The following is a 19,720-nucleotide window of genomic DNA, read 5'->3' on the forward strand; positions in this document are numbered from 1 at the left end:
TGAGAACCCACGGCAGAGTATGGAGTAAACGCAACAAACGCTCAGCCGCTTCTGCAGTCAGAGCCCGTCGTTGGTATTTGATGTAGCGCTCTCCTGCCTCTGCTTCCCAAGTGCTAAGATCAGAGGTAGGCTTCGCCACACCCCACCGCAAACCAGGATTGCTTATAAATTACTCTAACTAGGATAATGCCTATGAACAAGGTAAAATGCAAGTTGTAATGTTCACCAAAACGTTAGCACTGAGTATCCAAGGAGACACATTAAATCACTTTTACCTAATTCTTTCTTTTTTCTTTCTTCCTTCCTAATGTAAGAATGCCTTTATAAGAAAAAAGCAACAGCTCAACAAAAGTGGAAAAAAGATATTTGTGGAAACACAACATACATGTAAATATGCCTAAAGTCATCAGAACTAAGAAATTAACACAGACAGACTCTGTGTGTAAAGACACCTGCTGCCAAGCCTCATGTCCTGCACTTGATCCCCAGAAGCCACATGGTGGAGAGACAGAACCAACCTCTCAAGTGTCCTTTGTTCTCCACAAACATGCCACAGTGAATGTTGGCACACACATATTACATGCTATTTCCATGTACATAATACACACAGTGTTCAATTTAAAAAGATGTAATTCACACTTTCTAAAATACTATACTGCGTGTGCCTGTCTGTAGGCACGCACTCGTGCAGCTGACTGTGAAGGCAGCAGAGGCAGCAGGTCACTGGGACGTGCAGCAATCAGTGTTTGCAAGCTGCTTAATGTGGTGCTGGGAATCGAACTCAGGCTCTCTGGACAAACAGCAAGTACTCCTAGCCACTGAGCCATCTCTCTGGTCCTCAAACAGCAACTACATATTAAACCTGTCGATGGCCTGCTTGGTCCATCTGACAACAGCAATTGGAAGGGACCTGGGCTTTTCCTTTCTCAGCTTTGATGCAGGATCACAGCCTAAGACAGCACGGAGCCGACCCCTCTCTTCTCGTTTCTTACTAACCCACTCTCATGAGCTCTGTGACTGTAGACAGGTGTGACATGCCACCATACCCTGGCAGAGCTTTCTATCAGTAGTTTTATATGCGCTGTTTTAAAAATGAAAGTGCACTTGTATAATAAAGAAATCAGATTTTTAAAAAAGTTTAAAATACAATGTAAGTAGGGACAGAAGAACAAGAGGAGAGAAAGCATTTAGACAAGCTAAATAATAATAATAAAGCCTCAAGCTCACAGTCCTCCTGAGAATTAGGACTAGGCATGTGCCACCATTCCTGGCTTGAAAAAAAAATTTTTTTAAAGAAAAAATACTAGAGCTAAAAGAACCTAGGTTTAGAGTCTGGCTCTGGCTCTGTGGAACTCTGAGCAGGTGACTAGAATTCTTACCTTTCTCTGTAAACTATAATATTAGTAAGACTTCGTCGTTTCTGTGGTAGGAGACAGACTTAATGAGAGCACCCGTGTGCCCCCAGCCCACTGGTCCTCGGCCTGCTCTTCCTCTACCCCCCCCCCCCCGCCCCCAGGCTTTCTACCTCTTGATTTATTACTCCTCCCTCCCCTCACGGTTCAGCTTCAACCCAAACCCTTCCCTCTGTGACTCTGCTAACCTCAGCGATCTGTCAGGACGAACCAGGGGGTGGTCCCGCTCAGTGACCTCCTCCACAGCCTGGGAGAGGGCGCCAAGCCCCGAAAGCTGCAGGTTTGTATCCAGGTTGGAGATCTGCATAGTGGCCAAGACTGCTGCCACATGCTGATCCAGGGAGCTGCGTGGGCCAGGACCCCGCAAGGCTCTGGCCATCTCTGCAATTGATGAGGGAAAAGGCAGTGGCTAAACAATGGTCATTCCTCTAAGCTGCAAGTGTTTAAAAGTCAAGCCCACTCATGGTATCAACGGTATTCACCACTGTAGCTCAGCACTTATTGCTTTTCCAACTGTACATGGAGGATCTATCTAGTCACACGCTAAAGATGGGGATGCCTGTGAGACAGACTCTCCTCTTCTAGAGACACTGAAGAAAGGGTGGCTGTCAGTTGGACACAGTGGAGCTCATGGAGAGACATGTGGGTACTCACAGGCTTTCCCCCAGGAAGAGCCCTTCCTCCCTGGCTTTCCCTCCACTCTACTCCACTTCTACTGGGCCAGTCCAAGTCTTGTTCTAATGTCCTTGCTTTCCCTCCCAGAACCGAACTCACCAGTAGCTGCCTCCTGCGTTTCAGGGGGCAGGACCATCCCCTCGGATACCAGAAGCTGATTAAACAGCTGGGAATCACTCTGTGCTTTGGGGGACTCAGTCTTTGCACTGGCAGGCTCCGCTTCTGCCTTTGGGGGCATAGCTTTTGCTTTGCAGGACTCTTCCTTCTCTGAGCAGCTGGCAGCTGACTTGGACCCCTCCTCTGGCTCTGGGGTACAGGAGTGACTCCGTGAAGACTGTGAGCTCCCCAGTTCCTTGGGCAGTAGCCCATACTTGGTGTAGATGTGGGAGCTGAACAGGTCACAGAGGTTACTGCCCTCAAAGCGGTTCCTGAGAACCTGCAGCACACTCTCAGCCATCTCTACGGGCACAGAGATCTCTCCCAGGGCCTTTTCTCCCAGGGCCTGCCAATACAAAAGGTCCGTTTCAGGGACAAATAGACACAAAGTTCCTAGGAACAGCCATGGGAAGACACTGGACCCTCACAGCATGCCTCCCACCTCCACAGGCTTCAAGGTAGCTCCTCCTCCTCCTCCTAAGTGACATTCCAAAGTGAGAACTTCCTGGAGCGCCTAGCTCTAACCTAGCACACCCCTCAGCCCAAAGCTCTCAGGCTTCTGGTACCTTATCCAGTTTCTCATGCAGATTCTGGAAAATTGGCTGCTGCTCACACAAGTCCAACTTCTTGATGAAGAAAAGTAGCTCCCACCACTCTGCCTGGGTCAAGTACCCTGGCTCCTCATTCTTCTGGGGCTCAGGCTGGAGATATGGTAGTGAGTACAGGCCGTGTGCAGGCTTCCAGTCCTGGGAGGGACGTGCTGAGGATATAGGGACAGTCAATTCCCAACCTCTGGAGCAGCGGCTGCTCACAAGCGGCTTAGTGCTGGACAGCACTCCTCTGTTCCAAACAAACCATCCCCATGCATCCTCTCCTCGGCTCACCTGCGCCCAATACAGTTGCCCCTGCTCCCTTCTCCGCAGCCGCTGATGCTGACTCCCCAGTAGCTTCCTCAGGCCCCAGGATCTCCAGCATGTGCCAGTGCACCCAGTAGGTGCGGCCAGTTGACTGCCAGAAGACCTGGTAGGAAATGAAGAGCAGAAAGGACTCAGGTCTCTGAGCCCTGGGCCTGACCCCAGCTGGTCTAGACAGCTCTCCACATAACTAAAGGCTTCCTGCGGCATGGGGACTTGGTGGGCCCTGCCTTTCTTCCTAATCTTCATGGCCTCACTCACACACTCCTCAGCATCTTCTCCTGTTGACAGCATTGGAGGTATCTCAGTCTACCTCACTGCCCACCTACCCCACCAAATTTTCTCTGCCTGTTAAAATGGAACCTTCTGTACTGATTCGTTCTTAAAACCACTTTACAGCTAGGTGTTTTCTTTATATCATCATCACCATCATCACCACCATCATCACCATCATTGTCATCATTTAGATAGGCTCTATGTAGCACTGGCTGTCCTGGGACTTGCCATATAGACCAGGCTGGACTCAAAACTACAGAGATATGCCTGCTTCTCCCTGTTAAGTGCCACCATGCCAGGCTCTCCTTTCTTTTTGTTGTTGAAACAAGGTTTCATGTTGTTGAAACAAAGCTCACCCTGCAGCTTGCTATGTAGCCAAAGGTGACCTTGAACATTAATCCTTCTGCCTCTGCCTCTACGTCTCCAGTTCTGAGGTTTCAAGCATGTGACAGCATGTCTAGTTTTAATGTGGTGCTGGGGGGGTCAAATCCGGACCCTCATGTATGGTAGGTGAGCATTCTATCAGCTGAGTTACATCCTCGGGCCACACCGGGAGGTTTTCTCCTTGGGTGGCATACTGGAACCTCCTACCTACCCAGACACCACCACAGACTAGATTCATCACTGTCTGAGCCCACCTGCACAGGGGGCACGCCATTGTTGCTCTGCTGGAACTCGCCCTCGTCCCCAGCACTGATCTCCTCGTAGTCATCCAGGATGCGAACTCGCATGCCGGGCTGCACCGTCTGCTGAACGTATTCACCATAACCACTGCGGCTAGAAAATTCAGACCGACCTCGGAAGGCCCGCCCTTGCTTCCTGGGAGTCGTGACAATGGTGGGCAGCAGCAGTGGGGGGCCTGAGATGCTCGGCTGGAAGATGGATCGGGAGGGCCGGGGCGGCACAGGGCCCTGCTCACTGAGGTTCCGCGCCCAGCCCATGCTCCGCACCAGCTCTGAAATGAGGTTGCCCACTGCCATACTGAACTCCAGCTCCTGCTGTCCCCGGCTCTTCTCCTTCGGGAGACACGGGGAGCTCTGGTCTCCAGCTCCTGACTCTGGGCTGTTATTCAGCTGATCCAGCAGGGAAGTGACACAAAGGTAGCGCTTCACCAGGGAGAAGAGCAGCTTTCCAGGGATCTGCAGAATACAACCCCTGGCTTTCACCCCCAGCCCCTCAGCATCTTCCTCTACAGACAAATGGGAAGACCTCATTCCTAGGCCTATGCTTCTCAGATTTGTCTAAGAAACACAAAGAAATTATCTTTTCTTAAAAAAAATATGTGCATGCATGTTTTACATGTATGTATGTCTGTGTACCATGTATGTGTCTGAGGCCTGTGAAGGCTAGAAAGAAAGGGCAATTAGATCCCTTGGAACTAGAGTTACAGATGGTTGTTAGCTGCCATGTGGGTGCTGGGAATTGAACTGGGTCCTCTGGAAGAGCAGCCAGTGCTCTTCACCACTGAGCCATCTATCTCTAGTCCATAAAGGAATTATCTTACACCACTTCTATGTATACTTGTGTGTGTGGTGTACATATGTGGCACGTGTTGGAGGGAGTACACGTGCACATGTGTGTACACAGGTATCTTCCTTGGTCTCTTTCCACCTTACATACCAAGACAAACTCTGTCACTGAACACAGAGCTCGCCATCTTAGCTGATCTGTCTGTCTACCTTGCCTGGAGGCTCCCTTCTCTCTCTCTTACCTGCTGGGACTATAGGCAGGCTGTCATAAACCACCCAGTTTAGTGTGGGTTCTGAGGATCCAAACTCTGGTTCGTGTGCTTCTATGGCAAGAGCTTTAACCTGCTGAGCCATTGTCCCAGACAATAGTCTTGGGTTTTGGTACTAGATTCTAATTCTAAATTGGAGAGGTTGAGAAGGGGTCATGAACCCTTACTTTGATTAGCTCTCCAGGCTACTCAGATGCTAACCCACAGTTAGCTTGAATCACAGCTTAAGAAACGGTGCTTGTACCCAGCACCCCGGGTGTACAGCTGGCAGAGTACCTGAGGAAGGTGGATGCCCTCCCAGGCCATGCAGTGTTCCTCTGTGGATGTGGTCTCTGCAAACAGCTCCAGTAAAGTGTAGCGGCTGTCAAAATCCATGTGCTGCTCGATGCCGTCGTGCTGGCTCAGTGACAGAAGGACGTGAGCCCGGCTCCCTGCAAGCCACACCGGGTCCAGATCTCCTCCTCATTCTACAGTATTGTCCCCTGCCTATCCTAGGCCTTCTCCTTCTCTGGAGGCTTTAGACTTCTCTGGGACCGAGACCCAAAGCAAGAAATATACTTTACACATAACCTAGCACAAACACGTACACACAGAGAACTGAAACATAACATCATGCTATTAAACTTTGGAGAGAGAATTCTGGGATTTTGGTTTCTTCAAAAGACACAGAAATACTATAAGAATATATTTTCATTTTCATCTCAGGTGTGGCATATGGAACTGCTTCACAGCTGCTGAACACGATCTGCCTCGGGCTCTAGCAGAAGTGTGGTTTTGCCAGCTGCTGATAGTTCTGTGACTGTGTGACGTCTGGAATTCTGGGAATTTTTCAGAGGGTATATTAATGCTAGGCCCCTGATAGGTGGGGTGGGGGTTGTTGGTCATTCTGGGGGGTTAGCTGCAGTTTGTTAGTCGTTGTGCTCAAAGAAGAAACAAGAGGCTAGATTCAGGGATCTCTTCCCCTGCCCCCAATCCTTCTTATCTAGTGACAGAGGGTGAAACTGGGGCGAGGATAAAGGGTAGAGAAAGAGAAGAACCCGCCAAGCTGCAAAAGTCTGGCTGCAAAACTTACAATTACTAAATTCTGTGTACGCATATGTATATGTATATGTGTATGTGTATGTATGCATGTATATATACATACACACACACACACACACATATATATATTAGTTTTGTTTTTGATTACTTTCTCAAGACAGGTTCTCACTATGTAGACCACGCTGGCTTTAAACTCACAGAGCTCTACCTTGCTCTGTCTCCCAAGTGCTAGAATTAAAGGCATGCAACTGTGTGTGGATAATTTGTTTTTAAAGTTTTAAAGTCCCCATACTAATTTCACAACCAAAAAATACATCTCAAACACTCAACCGATGTAAACCTGCCCGCTTCACTCTCTGCCATACATGGCGAGTGACAGACAAACCCTGAGCCCTTTGTTTTTCGCGGACCAGGAATATCCCGTTCAAACCTGTTCATCTATGTTTCTTTTACCTTGAGTTGCTACTGATTAAGTAAGGTTGGGAACTCTGCTATTTCCTTTCTCACGCCTCGCGGCCCCGTTCTCTCCACTGCTCCCCTCCCCCCCTCCTCTTACCAGCATCATGGGCTGCCAGAGCCTGTAGCATCTTGCCTGCACTCCGACGGATCTGAGGCTCCGGATCACACAGCATCTGCATGAGCAGATCCAGGGCTCCCGCCTCCCTGAAGACTCGGGTGAGAGGCCCGATGCTGGCATAGGCGCTGAGCACGTGGATGGTGTGAAGTAAGGCCGCTGTCAGGCTGGAGGTCCCGCCCTCCGCCAGCTGCCTGGCAGCCCTGCGCACCAGCGCCCGCACATCAGCCTCCATCTCTGTCATTGCCAATTCATCCAGGCCTCCTGGGTCTCCTGGGAAGCTGCCCACCTCTCCAGTGGGTCCGTGCTGCGGGCCTCTAGACAGTGGTCGCTCCCGCAGTAGCACAGGGCAGTTGGCGTAGACCTCTGGGGCTGACAACCACATGAGGAGATGCTCTGTCTTCTCTTCCTCCAAGCTCACTTTGCCCTCTTCACCACACTTGAGGACGCTCCAGCGGATCAGGTATTCAGGATGGCCATCATGCCCAGGCCTCTGCCGAATGAGTTCTTCAGGGTACGCCTGCAGCCGAGGCCCCAAGGGAACCATAAGGTCCCCTGCTCGCCGTTCCCCTACCATCCTGATCTCCTGGGATACACAAGGAGGCAGACAAGCAGTACGTGAGAGACGAACCAACTACACGGAGTGTGGTAGTATCCTGAGGCATAAGTGAGGTGGGTGGAAACGGGTGGGCTGAAGGGTGGAATTTAGAGCACAATAAAAGACAGAATAGGATGGAGTAAACGAGTATTATATTTATATAACATATATATTATATAAGAAAAGAACGGCACCAACCGAGCAGGGAGATGCAATGAAAGCATTTCAGGAAGGGAGGGCTACAGCACGGAAGCAAAGCACCTGCTAATATGTGAGAGGCCCTGAGTACAATCCTTAGCCCTGTGTGTGTGTGTGTGTGTGTGTGCGCGTGCGCGCGTGCGTGTGAGTACGCAAGTGCATGTATGCGTGTGGGTGTGTGCACGCATGTGTGTAAGCTGGTCTTTGCTACTTTGTGGGTTCTTCTCTTTCCTACCCTTTATCCAGAGCCGCCCCCCCCCCCCAATTTCACACCCTAACACTAACTTGATAGGAGAGAAACAAGGATAGATGGGAAAGAGAGCCCTGAGTCTAATTTCTTTCCTTTTGTCTCTTCTTTGACCTCGGACTACTAACAAACCACAACCAACCTCCTTAATTGGCCAACAACCACCTGAGGTGCCTTTCGGGACCCTAGTACTTATGTGCTCTGCACACAATCACAGAAATTATCTGAAGCTGGCAAAACCATGCTTCTGCTAGAGCATGAGGCAAATCACAGTCACCTACTACAGACAGTCCAAAGCAGCTGCACATCCCCAAGCCTGGGATTAAAACAAAAGCACATTCTTATAATATATTTCTGTTTTTTAAAGAAACTCAAATTCCAGAATTCTCAAAAATGTCACTACAGGGGAGAGGGGCACTAAAGAGATGATCAGGGGTTAAGAGCATTTGCTGCTCTACAAAATAACCAAGGGTCTGTACCTAGCACTCGCATGGCAGCTCAAGACTCCAATTGCAAGGGTCTGACGCCCTCTTCTGACCTCCACGGGCATTGCACATACACACAGGCAAACCACTCATGCACATAAAATAATTATTTTTTATTAAAAAATAAAATATATGTATGTATTTTGTTTGTGCATGTGTCTGTGCAGCACTTGCATGCCTGGTGCCCTTGGAGGCACCTGGAACTCTAGTTAGAGGCGGTTTTCAGCACTCTATTTGTGCTGGAGATTGAACCCAGGGCTTCCTGGATACTAGGCAAACACTCTATCATCTGAGCTACACCTTTTCCTTAAATCTCCCTCTTAAAAGAGACTATGAATTTCAGCCTGGTGTGCTAGCACATGCCTATAATCTTGATTTTCAGGAGACTGATGAAAAAGAATCACAAATTCCGAGGCTAGGCTGGGCTACATACACAGAAAGTTCCTGGCCAAATCCAACTACACAGTGAGACTGTCTTTAAAAAACAAACAGAAACAAACAAAACTGAACATCATGAAGCACAGAAGTGCTCAGTAAACAATGTCTTACCACATAATCTAATACTGTTCTTACATGGGGACAGTAGGTTGCAGGCATCCGATAAGAAAGATTATTAAAGCAGAATATTAATGAAAATAAGACGATCAGGGAAAGGCATGAGTGATCTGAAACAGTGCAATGGAGAGAGTAAAGATAGAAGGTGTACTTAGATAAAAGAACAGAACCGGCGATCAGAAAGATCAGGGCAGGAGTCATGTTAAGGCGCAGGGATAGAAGAGAAGCAGAAGAAAGGAGGAGGAGTCAAATAAGTGTGAACCTCCACGGGGACGGGATTCACTTAGCATGGAAGGAAGGCTAGGATATAGCCTTTGATGCCATTATAGCTGTTGACTAACATGGGGCCAAGTCAAACCATCCCCTAGGCCTGGGGGCCGGGCCTAGACCAGAAGCTGTAAATAGAGGTGTGAAGGTGACGCCTGGCTGGTTGCGGGGACTGAGAACAGAAAGCAGCACAATCCTGTCCACGCGGAACTCCAGGGGAACCGGGGAGCCGGCCCAACACCACGCGGGGAATGGCCTGGGGGGCGGGGTGAGGGTGGCGGGGCGCGGTCGCGAGCAGACGGGACCTGCTTCCCCGACTTCCCCCTCCAGTGCGGGAGGAAGGGATGAGGGACTTGGATGGGGGTGGGAAAGGAGAAGGGACGGCTAGGCGCAGGGCTCTCTTCTCACCTCTCACCGCCCGGCTGGACCCTCGCTGTCACCCAGCAGCGGGTCCGAAGCTCGGCCCGCCTCCTCCACAGCTCCTTTCCGGGTCACACGCCAGGCGCACGCACAGCCCGGGCGACTACGGGTCCTACCGTGGCCCACAGCGAGCGTGGCAAAGCGGCGCGTGAGTGGAGCATGCGTATTAGCCGCGGGAGTCCGTAACCAGTCTTGCCCAGGTAGTCCCTTGTGAAGCATGCTGCGTTTCAGCGGGTTCACCTTTCTCTTCCACCTACCACAGCACCCATTCCTGCATTAGTTAACCCATACTCCCATCACCCTATGACGTGTGTGTGTGTGTGTGTGTGTGTGTGTGTGTGTGTGTGTGTGTGTGTGTGTGTGTGTGTGTGGTGGAGGGTTCCCAGCACTCCTCAAACCCTGCAGTATTTTAGGTCATCGGGCCACTTTGTTAAGTAAAACCACGCATAGCGAGAAAGTCCCTGGCCCAGATCTCTTCGACCATGGAGGATTGAACAGTCCAAAGCACACAGCAGACTTTAAGGGATTGTGTTCCCTCCTCCCTCTCGATGCTGAAAAGACCCCAAAGACACAGCCAAAGACCCCAGTCTGTGCACAAAAATGATACATTTATTGAAAGAGTATTTTTTTAATACAAAAGAAAGCTCTGTACAGAGGATGTGACCATGTCCACTATTCCTGGGTCAACATCCCAGGAGAAGTAGAAACCACGGATATACCCACACACACTCCACATTCACACAATATATTCACTCAGACACAGGCACACACACCCCCCCAGAGCCACTTAGGAAGGGAAACACCAAGGGTTGCTGCACATAGAAAAGCCACCTCAGTCCTGACAAACAGGTTCTCCCAAGGCCACAATCACACAGCACGCGTCGTGGTAAGCACTTTGATTCATTCACCCAGGCTCTATCTTTTGTGAGGAGGAATCAACACCTCCTCCGGTGTTGGGGGAGGGGCCGTGAGTGGGCGGCAGTGGAGTGAAACAAGAGCAGAGAAGGGGGCTGGGCAGTTACAGACCTGAGTCCCAAGCTCCCCAACTCTGGCCCCTGCTTTACCATGCCCCAGTCTTGAGAATCACCCAAATGCCCAGCTATTTCCAGGAGCAAGGCCAGATCGGTGGCATCCCAGCTGGGGAGGACAGCAATGGGGATCAGAGGTTGAGGGGCTCAACACGGCAGCAGATTATACCCATGATACCTAGGCTGTGCGTCAAGCCTTCCCTACCTTCACCTAACCACAGAAGCAGGCTTGTTCCTACCGAAGGCAGTTCAAGGGGTTAACGACTCCCTACCCCAACTGCCCTCCTGAAAAAAAGCTCCTTTAATGGACACAGGTGGTTTAGGCTGGCTCTGACACAGGGTAAAACACCCTCCCACCCTCAAGGTCCCCAAAGGGATTTTAAGGGGGTGGGACATGGCCCTGTACAAATTACATAAATACTGAGGTTACACTTAGAAAAATAAAGTCATTTTCTTCAAGGCTTTTTGTCTTAATTTAAAAAAGTTACAGTAGCTGCTCACTCCCTGGGAGAGCTGCCCATGTCTGGCCCCCCATTGCTGCACTCAGCACAGGAGCTGCTCCTACCTCTGACCCCCATTCCTGTGTCTCCCTACCTCCCGAACCCCATCCTGCTCACTGCACCTTGGGCCCCAGATAGCTGCAAGCCTGGGGGAGCACAAGGCTGCAATGACCATGCTGTGGCACAAAGGAGATCAATCTCCTCTACCTGATCCCCTCCCGCCCCACCCCCACATTTGGTCTCCGGCTTCCCTCTTCCTAGCAAGAACCCTAGAGGGCAATAGAGGCCTAGAACTGCGGGTCACCCTCCACCCCCTTTGTGGCATGGCCTGAGGACCCCTACCCCGGCTTTCTCCTGGAAAGAACCCAGGATGTGGAGCAATCCCAGAATCTCTCCCACACAAACACTGGTGAACTCCGGAGCTCCTGGGGTGGCTGTCCCCAGGGCCCAGACAGTTCTAGGGAGCCCAAGAGCTTCCCCAGGAAAGGGGAGTTTGGGCACGGAGGGGGATGAGAAAAACGCCATTAAAAAAAAGTTAAATATTTTAAAAATATATATTTATAGATTTGTTTTCACTTCATCTCCTCAAATAAAAAGTTCAAAATCAACTTTTAAGTAAAGCAGCTGGGAGAAGGGGGGAAGACCAAGGGAAGGAAGAGAACGCTAACCGTGGTTCCCTCCAACCCAGGAGCCCCTGGAGGTCCATGGGAACAGAGAGGCGTGGCAGGGCAGGCGGCCCCAGTAACCTGCCCAGCTCACAGGCCCAGCTGTTTCAGGAGCTAAAGCGGGCAGAGGGCGACGGCGTGAGGGAAGAAGCCCCCATCTCTCCCAGCTGGCTCCCTGAGGGGCAGGGGCAGGGCTCTTTTGACCCAGACCGTGGCAGACACAGAGCTAACCAGAGGTCGCCAAAGAGGCTGGAGAGAGGGCCCCAAACGCTTCCTCAGAGGGGACACTGTGCCCAGTCCCACAGGAGGCCTGAGTGGGAAGGCGGGCACAGTCCCATTGGATAGGCTAATACTCAGAGCGAACATCGAGCCAAGCTGGCCAGGGGTCTGAGGAGGGAGGCAAGCTCCACCATCAACAGCATGACAGGTAGAGCGGAAGGAGGGGAGCTGGGGGAGGGCAGGGGAGGGCAGGCAGGCCCGGTTCTTTGGCTGGAGTGAGAGGGCATCGTCCTGTGGCTGCCCACTCCTTCTCCCGGCCTCCCTCCTTCGGCCAGTCAATGTGTGTGTAAAGAAACCGTGAAAAGGCAACAATAAATAAGTGGTGCCGTCCCTTGGCCGTCTGTCCAGGGGGGCGGGCGGATCATTCACTCTTGGTGCTGTGGGTGGCGTCCAGGTTCACCACCTGTAGCTCGGTGAGGTTGCTGCTGCTCCCGGCTTGCTGCCCTATCACAGCCATCTGTAAGGAGGGAGGAGCGTGAGGGTGGGAGGTAGGGGACGGACAAGCATGCTCAGGCGCCCCCTGCTGGCCTGCGGTCCCAGCACAGGCAGAAGCAGAAACAGCCGGCCCGTGGCTAGGGAAGACTGGCTGCGCGCGCGGGCGGGCGGGCGGGCGGGACAGGCAGGCAGGCGGTCTACCTTACCTGGTGAAGCTGAACCGCAGAAACGGGGATCTGCACGGTCCCAGACGGTGCTGTGAGGAACACCTGAGGGACACCACCTGCAGGGAAAGCACGGGAGATACTCACTCACTTGCTCACCAGGAGCTCTGGACGGTGGAGGCGCATGACAGTCACAAGTGTCTGGGAAGCCTCAGACAGGTGCCCAAGGGTGTGTGCCCCATAGTCTCCCGCGCAGCATGAGAGTGCCTGTGGTGTGAGGGCTTACATGCGCATTAGTGTCCAAATGTCTCACTGAGTGTGAGAATGTTCGAGTCTGTGTGTCTGTTTGTGCAGGAGGACGTGTGGGCACGGGGAGAGGGAAGCGGGGTGAGGGTGCGTGTCAGCGTTGGAGCTGGGGCACACAGTGCCTGGGAAAAGGAGAAATAAACGGTCCTCCTTTCTTCAGCCCTGGCCCTTCCCTCACCTGGCTCCTGGACCTGGCTGTGGGACACCTGCATGGTGGATGGTGCCTGAGAGAAGGCATTGAGCACGGTGAGGCTGCCATCAGCCAGGCCCGAGGTGGGGGCATACATCACTGCATGGGGACTAGGGTACATCATGTGGCCACCCACAGTTGTGGGTACAGACGACGTCATGATGGTGGCGGGCAACGTCACTGGAAAACACAGACACACATCAGGGAGCTGACCCCTCCTGGTATCTCTCATCCTGCCCCAGGATTCCAACCTTCAAGGTCTTTGTACCATGTCCTATGGCACAAGTGTCAGAAGCTCCTTGTCAACAACAGTAAAGCCTAACTTTTTCTTCTGAGCTCAACAGCTCACTGCTCTTCTGTGGGACTGTGTACCCATCAGAGTGTCCGTTCCCAGCCGCTACGATCCCAGTGATGACCTCTCCTCCCAGGGAAGTCCAGGCACTCTCTGAGGAAATGCCATCACTCAGACCCTCTCACTCTCCCCGACCTCACACCTGCCAAGTCCATCCTGGACACAAGCATGTCTCGAATGTTAGCGCAGGAACTCACTAAAGTGCACCTTCTGACTCACTTCAGACTCTTCTTGTCCCCCAATTTCCTGGGACTCCAGTCCCTACACCAGAAGGGATTCAGCTAATGTGTAACTAGTAAGGTTGGAATGACAGTAACTTACATGTGAGAGTTCACTATAATTCCTGTAAAGACCCATGGCAGCTGAGAGGAACTGGTGAGTCCTCTAGTGTCCCATATGGTGATAACTGCTCTTGGTCTTCCCTGGTTATTGAGTAGATAATTTTTCAGTGGCTCCTTATTTCTTGATTCCCCACTGCAGAGCAAGGTTCAAACCTCAGCCATGCTTACCTAGCCTTCCTCTAAGGAAGAGACCAAAAGCCCCAGTTTCTACTTAGTAAATTCCCTGGGGGCCGCGGTACAGGAGAGACATGCTGCTAAGTACCCACTTCTAGGCTTCCTGTGGGAAGGAAGGCAGGACACTGGGTGGGGGAGGAGAGTGGCAAGGAGTTATACCTGTCCCGCTGGAGGAAGTCTGTGTGAGGTCTGTGCTGCTGTCACGAGAGGGAGACGCTTGCTGTGGGGCCTGGTGCACATGAATAGCCTGCACAGGGACCTGCTGGGCCACTGCCCCACCTATAAGACACAGGGCTTTACTTGGGCTCCATCCTATGCAGCTGTCACCTTCAAACATGTAAAGAGTACTATATTCCCAGGGTTCCGTACACTGGCTCCCAATTCCTGTCACTTTCCCCTGGGACCTGAAGAAGGTCCCCATGCTCTGAATGAAGTGACCCCTCTTCCTGCTGTCCCAGGCTCTGCTCCATCGTCTTCAGCTGACCCAGGGCTAGCCTTCCCCATCAACCCATCATCCGCCCCCAGTCATGACAGACAAGCAGGAGGGCCACCCCCCAGCGACGGAGGTGCCAGGGGAGCTGGCCAGACAAGACCAGTGTGAACATGAAACTTAGACACCAACAACAGTGATCTCACTGGGCAGAGCCTGTCCTCCAAAGGGAGGGGAGATGGTTCTCTTGTCTAACCCATGCTTTCTCTCCTCCTCGTCAGAGAGAGAGGTCCTCCTGGTGCCAGCCCTAAAATCACTCTCAATATCCCCAATCTGTCCCAGAGAGAACAAACCTCTCCCTGCCCCTTGTGACTCACCAGGCATGAGGGTGAAGCTGGTAGGCAGCTGCATAAGGCCCCCAGAGGAGACGGGGCCGCTGCCTGTACTCTTGAGCACAGTCCCGTTGGCACTGCTGACAGCGCTGGGGCTGACACTAGCAGACACTGGTGCCAGGTAGTTGGTGATGGGGAAGGAGGGGCCGCTGCTGACTTGCATGGTGGTAGAGGTGCTGGGTGCTGTTTGGATTGTGGAGGTGGTACCCGGCAGGTTGGTGACTGTGAATGCTGGCTTCAGTGTGTCCTAGACCCAGAGTAAAGATAGAGCAGTGAGCTCCTAACAGGAACCTTATCTCTGGTTTGTGTGAATTGAGAATTCAGCCTCAAATCCGCATTTCAGTTAGAACTCTAGTTATAACTGTACCATGCATGACATGAAGCTGTTGCTGAGCGTAGTAGCAAGGCTGGGATCCTAGCACTTGAGAGGCTGAGGCAGAAAGACTGCCATGAGTTCAAGGCTAGCTTAGTCTATACAGTGAGACCCTGTCTCAAAGTTTAAAAACTAAAATCATAAAGCCAGGTGTGATGGCAAATGCCTATAATCCCAGCACTCAGAAGGCAGAGGCAGGAGGATCTTAGTGAGTTGGAAGTCAGCCTGGTCCACATAGTAAAAGTTCCAGGATAGTCAGGCCTACATAGAAAGACCGTGTCTCAAATAATAAATGAATATTAAAAAAAAAATACAACCACTTAACTCAGAGGTTGTTAAGAAGATTAAACAGGCTAGCATTCTTAAAACCACTTAGAGAAAAACATCTGGCTAAAAACAAGACAAAACTAGACATTTGTAGCTCTCAGAATGAAACCTCCAGCGCATTCCTTGCCCCAGTGAACTGCACCAATCTCATCCAGTCTGGTTCTAGCTCGGGGTGACTGTCTGGGTGACCCCGAGATAGCCACTCTCCTTTTGTTCCCCTTAATTCCCTCCTCTACAAATGAGAGCGTTGGGCTTATGTTCTCTTTAAAAGGATTCTGCCAGGCTCTAAAGCAGGCACTGGGATTTTTTTGTTTGTTTGTTTGTTTTTGTTTTTCGAGACAGGGTTTTTCTGTGAGCCCTGGCTGTCCTGGAAACTCACTCTGTAGACCAGGCTGTCCTCGAACTCAGAAATCCGCTGCCTCTGCCTCCCAAGTGCTGGGACTAAAGGTGTGCGCCACCACCGCCCGGCAGGGACTGGGATTTTCAAAGAACATAGAGTTGGAGAGGGTTCATAAAGGTTTGACAGGGAAGTGCATACCCACAAAGATCAACTTACCCACGTGCATAGAAATGGGGCCTACACACGCCCGGAAATGATTGCGGGTAACAGGTAACTAACGAAAGGGAGACCCTGGAGGATTGACTCTGGGCCTTTGTTCTTCAGGGTAGTGCTGAGGCCAGGACTTGAGAACCAAGCCACTAGGCCTAGATCCTGACTTCAAGCAGAGGATTCAAAAAGCAGGGGTGGGTCAGACCTGGATGTTTGCTAAGCAACTGTCCCCAAGACCATTGATTGGTAAAGGCGTTGCTAAGGCAAACAGTGCCGCTTCCTTCCATTGGCCAGTTGTTAAGCACCCGGAAGGCGGAGCTCCACAAACAGCAAGCAGAAAGACCCGCCCCTGTCTCCTTACCGGGAATAAGAAGGGGGAGGCCTCACTAGAGCTGGCATCCTTAGTTGTAAGCCAGTGCAGTGCTCTCCCTAAACAGTCCAGGCCCAGGTATCAGGAACACTCAATATAAGGCTCACTACTAAGGTGGCCCCTCGTCCAATCTCACTGCCCGCCTGGCAGCAGCAGTGGACTCTCAGGACCCTGGACCCTTCCTATTCCCAGCCTGCCGGGAGGGCAGGGCCAAACTACACCCCCGCCCCCAGCGGGGAGACAGCTGGCGGGAGGAATGCAAAAGCCTTGCCAGGCAGGCGGACTGCGGGCGGGAGGCCGGCGTGGAGCCCGAACCTGCCTTATATGGGCACGGAGGCCGCCTGCTTATCTAGGGGGACGGCCTCCTGTCAGGAATGGAGGATGGACACCTGTCTCCTAGGATAAGGCACACTAACCTGGCCCCACTCCTGATCGCTAAGAGAGCATCTATGTACCTGTGCTAGTCCAAGAAAGGAAAGGGATCCCTCCCCCCACGTAGGTGACCCAAAAAACACACCTTGGTTTCCCCACTGCTGTCAGATTCCGACACCTGGTAGGTGAGATCTGGCTCTTCAAAGCCAGTGGCACTCATTCTCTGGTCTGTGGTGGGGTCTGAGCGGGGTGGAGAGTCTGGCGAGTTGAGGCAGGTCTGAATCAGCGCCTTGCCGGTCTCACTGGTGATCATGGGCTGCAGTTTGCGGGTGGCAAAGGTATACACATGGCCTGTCTCACTGGCCACCAGCAACAGCACCTGTGTTCCTGTCAGCGTGGACAGCTCATAGGCCTGGGGAGTTGGGAGGAGATGGGCAGGTCAGCAATACTTTTCCTCTCTACTTCCCTGGGGAAAAATTATACGGTGATCTCCAGCGCCGACTCCTAGGATGACCTTCATCTCTGGTGACTGTAGCAGGGTCCTATCTAGATAGCTCAAGGTGAGCTGGAAGCAGAGAAACTACTTCTGTCCTTTAAGAAGCAGGCCCATTGCCTGCAGGTGCCCCAAGCAAACAGGAATAGCTTCCAGCAGGGGTTGAACATATAACCTCAAGGTGAGCACACCAAGCCACAATTAGCTAGCCCCTAACACTGCTTGGTGTCCGCTTCCTTCTCACTATCGGAGGACGGTCAGGTCCCTACCACACTAGGACTCACACATTTGTGGTAAGAGCCACCTAACTGCCAACTGCCCATGTTCCCTGCCAGAAAACGGCACAGGCTCTAACCTGTGCCATACACTAACTTCTTTGCCTGTAATACTATACTGCCCTTTTCTTTTGCCTTGGGATTGAAGGAGAAAAGGTACTCTCTACCTTTTCCCAAAACCTTCTCCATGATGATCAAGGGTTACTGATAAGAGAGCTCCATTTGCAACAGATATTCTGCTATGAGAGCCCCAGCTAAAATGCACAACCCACCTTGGAAGCAGTTGCAGCTTCTACAAGAAACAGATAACAACACTGGTTCCCACCCAGGTTGTAGGTGGTTTCCCAGGCCCTCTGCTTCCATCCCTTCCCGGATCTCCTAGACTCCAAGACGACTCCTATCCTTGCCACTTTTGATAGGATATCAGCTGGCAAATGATACCGCTACTTATCTTCCCGACTTTCCCCAACATTCCACGCACTGATTTGCTCTAGAGCTAGAAACCCTACCTGTCCCAAAGGCCGGTGATTCTGCAGCCAGCCCTGGGGCAGCATTTCCACAGAAAGCAACGGAAGACACATGGCCAGGGCGGGACTTGGTCTCAGCTTGCTGTTCCTCAAGGCAGCAGCAGTTCTCCTGCCTACCTTCCTTACCTGGTCCCTAGCCCTGCCTGTCCTTCAAGCCCGCACAACTCTAGCGATGCCCACCTTTCCTCCTACTCAAGCCTGCTCACTGCTGTCATCCAACTCCTGCCTCCTCATCTCCAAACCTTCTGCTCCCTTTTCCACCGCCCTTCTCGCACACCGGGACACAGTGGATCCCCGAGTCGGGCTATCCACCTTCCTGCCGGCCCCTGTTCACTCCTGCACTCCTCCAGGACCCTCTGTCTCCCGCGCGCCGGTCACTCCCACCTCGGCGCCTCTGCCCCGGATTCCGGACATTCGCAGCATCTCCCCTCTCCCCATATTTTCCCGGCGGCCCCTCCCCTTTCGCCCGGCCAGGGTACAAGCATCCCCTCCCACACACCTCCTGCGGACTAGCCCGCCTCTCACCTCCGCCTCAGCTGTCTCGCTCCCGGGCTACCTTAGAACGCACCCACCCTCTGGGTCCCCCCGGGGCGCGCCAACCTCGGCTCTGGTACCTTCTTCATGATGCCCGTCTTCCTCTTGCTGAAGGTCGTGTAGCGTCGCAGCTTGTTGTCGATGAACTCCATCTTGATCTTCACGCGGCCCCGGGTCTTCTTCCCCGGCTTGGCCCCGCTCACCGCGCCGCTCACCGGCCCGTAGCCCCCAGCGGCCGCTGCCGCCGCCTCGGGCCCACCGACCACCACGCCGAGCTCCATCTCGCTCAGACTCCGCTTGAGGCCGCGCCGCTCGGCGCCCAGCTCCTCCTCCTCGCCGGACTCGGAGTCACCCTCGCTGCCGCTGTAGAGGGCCCCGGCGGTGGGCGCCGCTGCCGCTGCAGCCTCCCGCTCCAGACGACTCTGGCCGAGCCCCGCGCCGTTCCCGGGGACCCGGCCCCCGTTCGCCCCGCGAGTCCCACCGCCGCCGCCCGGCCGCCCCGTCGGGGTCCGGTTCAGGCTGCCCCCCAGGGCCGAGCCCCGGCCCAGAGCCGCCGCGGCCCCAGCTTGGCTCGGTAACATGGCGCTCAGTGCAGGAGGGCGGACGGACAAGTCAACGAGGAATCGGGGCCGCTGCCGCCATCGGCTTCCCGGTTCCACCCGGCACTCCCGCTGCTGCTACAGCCGCTCTCGCTGCCGCGGACGCCGCTGCGAACCTGGGGCCCCTGCACGCCCGGGCCGACCTGGGCCCTCACTTTCCTGCCCCTATGGCCGGGGTTGCCCCAGGCCGCGCGCAGCGCCCCCTGTCCGTGTGCTGGGGAGGCGCGCCCTGCGGCCGTCAGCGTCCCCCGCGGGGCAGGGGCTGCTGGCCGCGGCCGAGACCGCGGGTGGAGGGGGCCGGGACCACGCGCTGGCGGCGGAGGTATCCCCCAACCCTTCCCCCCCCCATATAAAGAGATACAATGTTTCCTTTTATGGCGAGGCCGCTCCTTATATGGCGAGCCCAAGCGCCCCCGCCCCATTGGTCCGCGCTTCCGGCACCTCCGCTCCCCATTGGCCCGAAGGGGACACTTATTTGCATAGACATA

At 53.2% G+C, this 19,720-nt stretch overlaps 2 protein-coding genes across 3 annotated transcripts in view; both read right to left on the reverse strand.

Annotated features, from left to right (window-relative positions):
• The window catches only part of Cul9 (cullin 9), a 41,036-nt gene extending 31,340 nt beyond the window's left edge, over positions 1 to 9,696 (reverse strand). The window contains exons 1-8 of the mRNA XM_034521279.2: positions 9,545 to 9,696; positions 6,769 to 7,372; positions 5,448 to 5,602; positions 4,072 to 4,572; positions 3,128 to 3,263; positions 2,810 to 3,003; positions 2,187 to 2,589; positions 1,601 to 1,793 (exon numbers count right to left, since the gene is read on the reverse strand). Coding sequence (XP_034377170.1) covers positions 1,601 to 1,793; positions 2,187 to 2,589; positions 2,810 to 3,003; positions 3,128 to 3,263; positions 4,072 to 4,572; positions 5,448 to 5,602; positions 6,769 to 7,363 — 2,177 coding nt within the window. The 5' untranslated portion in view covers positions 7,364 to 7,372; positions 9,545 to 9,696. The remainder of the gene's footprint in view (positions 1 to 1,600; positions 1,794 to 2,186; positions 2,590 to 2,809; positions 3,004 to 3,127; positions 3,264 to 4,071; positions 4,573 to 5,447; positions 5,603 to 6,768; positions 7,373 to 9,544) is intronic.
• Positions 9,697 to 10,143: 447 nt separating this feature from the next.
• On the reverse strand, positions 10,144 to 19,541 carry Srf (serum response factor). Of its 2 annotated transcripts, XM_034521416.2 has the most exons (7): positions 18,714 to 19,540; positions 16,950 to 17,216; positions 14,798 to 15,059; positions 14,150 to 14,269; positions 13,112 to 13,303; positions 12,670 to 12,746; positions 10,144 to 12,485 (listed from the first exon to the last, which is right to left on the reverse strand). In XM_034521416.2, the coding sequence occupies exons 1-7, from the start codon at positions 19,212 to 19,214 to the stop codon at positions 12,390 to 12,392; spliced, it is 1,515 nt and encodes a 504-aa protein (XP_034377307.1). In that variant the 5' UTR covers positions 19,215 to 19,540; the 3' UTR covers positions 10,144 to 12,389. The 2 variants fall into 2 exon arrangements, with proteins under 2 accessions (XP_034377307.1, XP_034377308.1); XM_034521417.2 differs by lacking the exon at positions 13,112 to 13,303 and having other exon boundaries at positions 18,714 to 19,541.
• Positions 19,542 to 19,720: the final 179 nt, after the last annotated feature.

This window comes from Arvicanthis niloticus, chromosome 17 (assembly GCF_011762505.2).
Source record: "Arvicanthis niloticus isolate mArvNil1 chromosome 17, mArvNil1.pat.X, whole genome shotgun sequence".
Lineage (NCBI taxonomy): Eukaryota > Metazoa > Chordata > Mammalia > Rodentia > Muridae > Arvicanthis > Arvicanthis niloticus.